Source organism: Haliotis cracherodii, unplaced genomic scaffold (assembly GCF_022045235.1).
Source record: "Haliotis cracherodii isolate W230 unplaced genomic scaffold, xgHalCrac1.p SCAF_1, whole genome shotgun sequence".
Lineage (NCBI taxonomy): Eukaryota > Metazoa > Mollusca > Gastropoda > Lepetellida > Haliotidae > Haliotis > Haliotis cracherodii.
The window spans coordinates 14130985-14139665 of record NW_027266264.1 but is presented as its reverse complement, the minus strand read 5'-3'; the positions used below and the strand labels follow the sequence as shown (position 1 = coordinate 14139665).

The 8681-nt window shown below is 39.2% G+C and overlaps 1 protein-coding gene across 1 annotated transcript; it reads right to left on the bottom strand.

Moving 5' to 3' along the window:
* Positions 1 to 472: 472 nt before the first annotated feature.
* LOC139473357 (adenylate kinase 2, mitochondrial-like) lies at positions 473 to 8630 on the bottom strand. Its single transcript, XM_071255896.1, has 4 exons — positions 8465 to 8630; positions 6169 to 6405; positions 5026 to 5193; positions 473 to 3263 (listed from the first exon to the last, which is right to left on the bottom strand). The coding sequence occupies exons 1-4, from the start codon at positions 8558 to 8560 to the stop codon at positions 3042 to 3044; spliced, it is 723 nt and encodes a 240-aa protein (XP_071111997.1). The 5' UTR covers positions 8561 to 8630; the 3' UTR covers positions 473 to 3041.
* Positions 8631 to 8681: the final 51 nt, after the last annotated feature.

Below are 8681 nucleotides of genomic sequence, written 5' to 3'. Positions count from 1 at the left end.
AATCAATACTCACTACAAGTGGTATTATTATTGGTGTTATTATTAATATTATTATTGGTAGAAATTAAATCAACAATTTGTTATTGAGCGACAAGGGTCACAACCGGTGCTGTGTTATGTTAGGTGTTGAGTAACATAGTCACATGAACTAGGGAAACTAGTGAATCCAGGTAATTCCAGCATGGATTCCTCCAAATGCGGTCCAGTTGACGAGAGTCGAGAGCTGTTAAATGCTCAAATTTCAGCACAAAGATGAGCCAAAACATTCTTCCTCGGAATCAAGTACACTCAGACAAACTAACGCTGAAGCTGTCTGTGGGACAATAAATCTGCAATATTATTGAGAAAATAGCTGCCAAATCAATGTCCAAATCAGAATCTGGCCTGGAGATTGCAGACTCATTGCTAATCCAGTTTAGTATCATTCAATCCAAGAAAAGACATAAAACAGAACACTTTGTGTAATCCTCCACATGTTTAATCCTGACTATGAATCTAGTGTTGGTGTAGTTTGATGTACCGCATACAATGTACCCTGTACAATATGGACTAAGATCACCAGCTGTCGAGAGACAGCTACAACCATCACAGGAACATACACAGGTTGTCTCCCTTGATTATTTCACATCACAGAATTGTGATTATTTAACGATTCCAATCATCATGATCATCAAGATATTTCTAAATCATAAATACAAGATGTATTACATGTTGAAATCACAAACAAATTGTAAGAGCTGTAGGCCTTATAAAGCTGCTTAAAAACACTCCTTATCCCATTCAGTAAAATCCATCTCACAAACTGGCAACTTTCATAAAACAATGAGGAAAATGCCTTGTGAACTAAACATCAGATACATACTGTTGAAATGAGTCAGATCATCGTTAATACAACCAATGCCTACATCTACAGAATATGTGTACTATGTAAGTATGTGAACCTTATTCAAAGTATTCAGCCCATGAAAAATTGAATGCTGATAGAAATATAAAATACTAGTAATTACTCAATATTTGCAAGGACCCGTGAAGATCCGTGGTAGAACAGATCTTCAACAACCCATGCTTGCCATAAAAGGCGACTATGCTTGTCCTAAAAGGTGACTAACGGGATCAGGTGGTCAGGCTCGCTGACATGGTTGATGCATGTCATCGATCCCAGTTGCGTGGATCGATGCTCATGATATTAATCACTGGATTGTCTGGTCCAGACACGATTATTTACAGACCGCCGTCATATAGCTGAAATATTGCTGAGTGCGGCGTTAAACAACAAACCAACCAACCAATATTTGAAGGAACAGGACGAAAGAGGACACTTTTGGTCTGCAGCAAATGTTGAGTAGAATGTTGAGTAGAATATAGAGTGCAAGGTTAGAAACAGGTTGTCCATTGCTACACTGTTGGATGACTATAAGTTGCGTAACAGATGACTAAATGCTCTCTACTGCGCAGGAAGAGGCACGAAGTGATGATGAAACAGTACTTAATGGGCTGTGCAGCTTCATGGCAATATAAATGTTGAATACGGCAAATCATTATGATACATTCATAATACATGAATATCTTCTGGAATAGATAAGCATGCCTCTCTTAACAGCTCACATGCATACCCTACATTATCTGTATGCATGCACATCTTATAATCCTCTACATGCATCCGCGTAAAGCATCAACAATGACCATGAACGAGCAATATTCTGTCACTATTATCAGCAGTATCCTCACAATACATACAGAGAACCGGATTAGTCCGAGTTCTGTTTAGACAGATTCCACTGTACTACATTAATACAGGACTGGTATAATGTGTTTAATGTCATGCCTGAAGATTCAACTTCAATGTTCCTAAATTGCACTTTAGGAATACTTAATCATACACTGTAAAGGTCATCGGGTGCTGAATTATAAATGCATACCTGTTGGTGGGAACAAATGACTAACAGGAACCAACATGTGTTTTCTAGTATCTGATGTACAATGACAATCATCCTGCTTAGCACTATCATCTGGTTTAAACATGCAAAAAAGCATGAAATTTGATGGGATGCTCAATATTACAAACCCAGTTTCATCAATTTATAACATTGTAAATGTTAAATTACAAGAGACTAGATATTCTTGGTTTGTTAACACAGTTAATGCACATTCAATGCTTCTGTCTCAGTTCCTAGGAATTATTTGGTAAATCCTTTAATTTCAAGGAAATCATACCCTGATGGGAACCATTAAGCCATAACAACATATGTATCAGATTAATTTATTTTCAGGTTTACAGATAAGCCCACCCAAAAAATCTGTTTAGTTGAAAATGAGCTTTTATGACACAGGTTTGGTTTTTCCAACTTTTAATTCAAGAGTTGATATAAGGAAATTAACCTCAAATATACCTTGAATTTTCAAAAATATTTGTGACCTGTGTAACAAAAAATGAGATATTCTGGCCTTGGATAAGCATCGTCAATAAATATAAACTCATTTTTATATGCAAATAGGCTATCAACCTAGGCTATCAACCATTTCAACTGAATTTCACTTAATACATCTGTGACTTCCAACTGAACAAATAAAGATCTTCTTTGCTGACATATATAATCAGTTTGTACCACTCTGACCTAGATATGACTCTCCTCATAGGTACCTAAGTATGTGAAGATAAGGTGAAAGTTCAAAGGTTACAAAGGCTATACACATACAATGATGTATATACTTGTAGATTAATTTGGAAGCATGGATACCTACTAATGCAAAGATAAGGTGAAAGTTTAAAGGTTACAAAGACAAGATAACTATAAAGTCCGAGATAAGTTCAGTTATTTTGACCCCAAATCCATGATTATCTAAGGAACTACTACACCCAGATCGCAAACCACACATACAGAATCCCATGCGTACAAATAAACACAGGTGCCCTCTATGTACACACTTCATTAAACCGTAATTAACATGATTAAAAGATGGTTAGGAAAATATCATCAACAAAAATAGATCTTACTGTAGCAGAAGAAAAAATTAAACAGTTTCTAAGAGTGGTACAAAGACTATAAAAACAAGACTTTGTCTTTGGACCTTGCTGCTGAGAATGTTGCTGTTATCAAAGCAAAGACTATATGAGCCGGCTGAGCAGCATTGACGGCGGTGTGGATGCCCCTGCGTTGGTAGAAGTCCACCAGTGGCTTCGTCTGCTCATGATACGCCTGCAGTCTCTTGCGTAGTGCCTCTTCATTGTCGTCAGATCTACGCATCAGAGGTTCTCCGGTTGCCTGAAACAAAAGTCAGGGTTTTGTATTGTAGGCTGCATAAATATTTGTAGTGTCTCCATCCTTGGCTATCCACGGGATGATGCCTTCATTCTATATACCTCCTCATTTGCAGCTACTGCTTCAGGAGGATGATTATTGCACAGGAGAATTCTGTGAATTTGCCGATAATAGGAACGTGCATGTACGTATGTGTGTTTGTGTGGCTGCTTGTACTAGTCCGGACTGTTTAACATGAATATCCACTCAGACACAATATACACACTCCGAGCCGACCAGTCCTTGTTTTAGCCCCTTAATGCCGAGCGCCAGACAGGGTAACAACAAGTACCATCTTTTAACGTCTTTTGGTATGATGCGGTCGGGGATCGAACCCTTGACCTTCCGCTCTCAGGGCGGACACTCTACCACAAGACCACGGAGGCGGTCCACTTTCCAAATGAAGCTGAGGGAGCAAACAGGTCTGTGGTATTTATAATAGAATGGTAGTCATCAGATATTATACCCTGGACCAGAGAGGATGGTGACCCTAATGCTACTGCATCAGTTGTAGGAACAGTTATCTATTGTGTGAACACTACTCCACACCTTAGGTATTGTTGCGGTAGATCAACTACAGAACAGCAGCTTGCATCAAAGACTATTGAGTCTACCAGTCCAAAATTGGCTCTTGGCATCATTTTCAGTAGATTTCAGTGTTAGACTTAGAATATGAACTACTATTAGTTGGGATTACTAGACCGAACACAGACTGTTACTAGACTTGGGCTTCGGACTAGTTGCAGACTGGAATGAACTTTCCCCATGCACTGGTCACGTTAACTCAAGATCATGCGTAAAACCTACAAACCTACACTACATTTAACAACATAATACCATACAATACAATACTACTGCCTGTGTTCACATTTCACGAGCAACCCCCCTTGAGGCACTTAAACTCATAATCTCAGGCTTAACATACATGTTGTAAATTGAACAGATAATTAGTAAGCTTTTAGCTCACCTGACTGAAAATCAAGTAAGCTGATGTCATGGCCTGTTTGTCCATTGTTGGTTACCTTCTGCTCGTCACCAGACATGTTCTTTCAATAAGTAATGAACTTTGGGATATGTGTAGGTTGTCGTGGGGCTTATCACATCTGCCCCGTTTTTCGTGATATCATAAAGTTTGACCCTCATTTTATCCTTGCATTTCGACCATGCTTCTAAATTCTCTCAAAATGCATTTCCTCACACTGCCACCACTTGACCAATGCAGCTGAAACTTTTAACAAAATGGTACAGATTCCACATACCAAAAAGTCTCACTTATCATCATAACTGTACTAATCTTAAGGCTAAAAAAAATAATAGTCTTGGTTCTCAGGCACTGCCCGTATCATATTGTCCGCCACATGTTTTGTTTTTATTTCCATTTAATTTTAAAAAAAAAACAACTAATACTTAAAAACAGTGCGATCCAATATAGCATGCAGCTATTTCCCTTTACACAAGCACTGCTTTACTGTGCATCTCATGCTATGGTCATGATGGCAATAGGAGTTTGTATGCTTGTTAATAAAGGGAGGCCCTTTCCCAGGTTGATGGTACACAACTGTTTAATTGGCTACATACTACCGGGTAGTTTAAACAAGAAAAAGTCAACAAAAAAAACACTGCCTGTCTGCACTATATTTTCAAAAGTCATTGCCTGAGAACAAATTCTTTCATTTTTTAAAGCCTAATCCTCTCGATGTCAGAAAATAAGAATGAGCCAACTCACATCATCCGTCATGGGGACCTTAGGTGGGTGAAACTCCACGTGGTAGCTCCGCCCACTGTTCTTGTGAATGAGACGTCCAGTAATTCTTCGAACGAGCAGCGAATCATCAATGCAGAATTCGATGACGGAATCCAACTGTGTTTGGCGTTTCAGCAGCAGGTGATCCAACTGCATTTATAACTTCATATTCTCATCTACCAAATATTTGCTAAGATTAATAAGAAAGCATATTTATCTTTTTCATGATGTTTATGACTGGCTGTTATTATGTTTATGTCGTCAAAAGGAATGCGTGTGTACTTGAGGCACCATAAACTTATTTTCATCATGCCATTATGATTTTTACTTGGTCACTGATACTATAGTATAAGGAATTTCAAACACTGGAATGAATAGTCGTCCTGCATACTTATGATACAAGCATCAGGTTTAAAGTTCCCAGGTAAATATCAAGTCAACATATTCTTCACATCAGTATGATAAGGCTACAGTTTGTGCCAGAAACTTTTGAGTTTACCATGTCTACTAGTACTAGCCCAAAATTACAGCATTAGAAATTGGCACTAGTCGTGTAGTCCTTGCCAAACTGCCCAATAGTAAAGGTATCATAAGCACCAGGGGAAATTTGCCATTTTTAGGGGTTTTGCAATATGTTATCATTATAAGGACTAGTGGACTGAAACTGATAGTTTCTACCGCTGAATTACTTCTTCAACTTCAGTAAATTTCTCTCACCAAGTCTGACCAAGCTACCCGTTACATGATCATGATGACATGCATCAACGAAGTCACCAAGTCTGACCAACCTACCCGTTATATGATGACATGCATCAATGAAGTCACCAAGTCTGACCAACCTACCCGTTATATGATGACATGCATCAATGAAGTCACCAAGTCTGACCAACCTACCCGTTAGTCACCTCATTTTGACAAGCATAGTCGCCCCTTAAGACAAGTTGCTGCTTTTGAGTTGGAATGTCATGAAGCTAAGCTAGCTAGATGAGTAGATCAACAGAAATATTAATAGATCCATGGTTCAGGTTGTGGCCATGCACAGTCTGATACACTCCTTAACCGTGTACCGATCAAGCCCTATTCCCTGCTAAGCACTACAGTTTCTAGTATTCAACTGCAACTCACAGCTCTGGCCTGTCCGACGGTCCTAGGAAACCCATCAAGAAGGAATCCGTTCTGACATTCTGGCTTATTGAGGTTCTGGTCAATCAGCTCCACCACCAGGTCATCGCTCACCAGCTGACCGGCATCGATCACACCCTTCACACGCCGCCCCAGCTCGCTGCCAGAGCTTATGACAGCCCTCAGCATGTCGCCGGTAGATAGATGGCAGGCACAGTACTTCTCAGCAAGCATGGGGGCCTGCGAACATGGTGAAATAAAAGAATCTTGTCACTTTTAATACTATGACTGGTGATGTTCTTGATGATTACAAGTATAATTGTTGATGATTACTAGGGCTACCTTGTCTGTAATTAATTCTGAAAAAAAGTATTGTTTCATATAACATGATATAATGGGTAAGGTGTTTGGGGGGGGGGGCGGGGGGTTGCACTTTATTGGTATTCTTTTGCAATTAGTGCCCTACGTTGGCTGATTTGGACATGATGGATTAAACCTGCTTTGCTGCAATGCTTGCTAGGTAAACACAAACCATCACATGACCACAGTCGCTATCACACATAATTCGTCATCTGATTTTGTACTCGTTTTCGTTGTAATTAGAACCTTGTTGGCACCTAAGCTAAACAATATCTGTGTAGGAGCTGAAGTGATTCCAGTGTTGTCATTTCAAACTTCTTGAAGTTTTGTTAAACATGTAGCAAGATGTGCTTATCATCTTTCCTATATGCAGCAAGACTTCGTCCAAGTGACACTCGTGGATTTAAGAAATATGTGTGAAAAACCTTCAATTAATACTTCGATTATTCAGATACCATTCACACAAGGGTAAAAGAAAATATCCCCATCCAAAACAAAGCTATCACTAAACCCTAAGGATCAAAATGAGTCCATGCATAGTGAAGATGGCTTTTACTCTAAGAATAAAAAAGTCAGCTTTGATAGTATAGATAGCCCAAAGGCTAAATATTGTAAAGAAAGGTAACCATGCTGGTTTATCCTCACTTTGCATCCACCCTGCAAGGGATTAACAGTTACTGTTTTCATAAAAGGACAGTGAGAGTGAGTATGGCCCTAAGCTGCTTTCAGCAATATTCCAGCAACATCACAGCAGAGGAAAATGAAAAAGGGCTTCATACATCGTACCCATGTTGGGAATCGAACCGAGGCCTTTGGCATGCCGCTAAGGCTTTAAACACTAGGCCACCCAACTGCCCTATACAAGAACAGGGGTCATGCCAAAGCACTCACAGTGAACTCAAATCAGGACTAATAGGTTTCATTGATTATCATGATTAAGTGAATTGTGTTCTCGATATCAAAATCAATGAAACCTAACGTGAGTAAACTCAGTTCCCTGAAATTTATGTATGTAAGTACCTAATTCAGACACTTGCAGTGACCAGTTCACAAGTAATCATGAGATGGTACATAAATACTGGAAATGCCAAAAACTTCACTGCGAAATGGTAAACATGGTAAACGCATTTGTGAATGTCGACTTTTATTCAGTCATGGAGGCCGTAGCCTTGTCCATGTTGTCTTCATTGGACTTTAGTTATATGTTTATCCTTGCATGAGATTATTTTATTTCATGTGAACATTATTGAATGACATTGTCCATTTATATATGATAGTAGTCGTATATGATAGTTCTGTGGTAGCGTAACATTATTAAATGACACTCTCCAATATATATTACAGCAGTGAAAAGCTAATAAAGATTTGAGACACCCCTGTCTATTGTTCTCTTAGTCAGCATCATGCATGACTGCTTTCCCTACTCTAAACAATAATTGGTGGCAAAATGACGTGACCCCTACCATGCTGACAGTGAAGGAACGCTTGGTCTGTGAAGCATGAACCAGACAATTAACAAGTCACCTGACGCAGTGACAGGTTTAGACTGTGCCCCTTTAAACTGCACTATACAAATACAGACGATCAAACTCAACATGCGCAAAAATATAGAGGATCAGTTGATCAATATTGCCGATTGGGGAAGTCCCTTTCCCACTTATCTTCTAAGTGTAAATTTTAAATGCCTGTTAGTTCAAACATGTATTCTATATTCTCCTGGGCTGTAGGCATTCAAACTTTTCTTCCCGAGAAATGTACATCTGTATAGGTACCATTTCAGTTTCCAAACGAACAACAGTATGTCTAATTGGTTAAAATGTGTCTATATAAACAGCTGATTATATGATTCAACTACATATACCATACATTCGTAATTGTAACATTGAAAGATTGATGCAATCCCATGCTGACATTTACAATATTTCCAATATAGGCTAACCTGTGTGCCTTTTCCGGAACCTGGAGGTCCGAGCAGAATGGCATTTATGCCCTGTGGCTTTCTTTGAGCAGGAGCGGGTGACGGGACCGCTGGCATCTTTACAGATAAGTGAAGAAGTGAAGATGAGGAACCGGCTATCGTGGCAACAAGCACCTGTTCGTTCAAGGTCGTGAACCGGAAACACTACTGACTCTATGAGACATGCGTAAAAAGGATT

Excerpts from the sequence above, each read along its gene's own strand:
- LOC139473357 (XM_071255896.1), bottom strand. The coding sequence starts at position 8,560 with ATGCCAGCGGTCCCGTCACCCGCTCCTGCTCAAAGAAAGCCACAGGGC. Across the intron at positions 6,406-8,464 it reads GTTCCGGAAAAGGCACACAG|GCCCCCATGCTTGCTGAGAA; the intron begins GTTAGCCTATAT and ends CCATGTTCGCAG. Across the intron at positions 5,194-6,168 it reads CCGTCGGACAGGCCAGAGCT|TTGGATCACCTGCTGCTGAA; the intron begins GTGAGTTGCAGT and ends TTATAAATGCAG.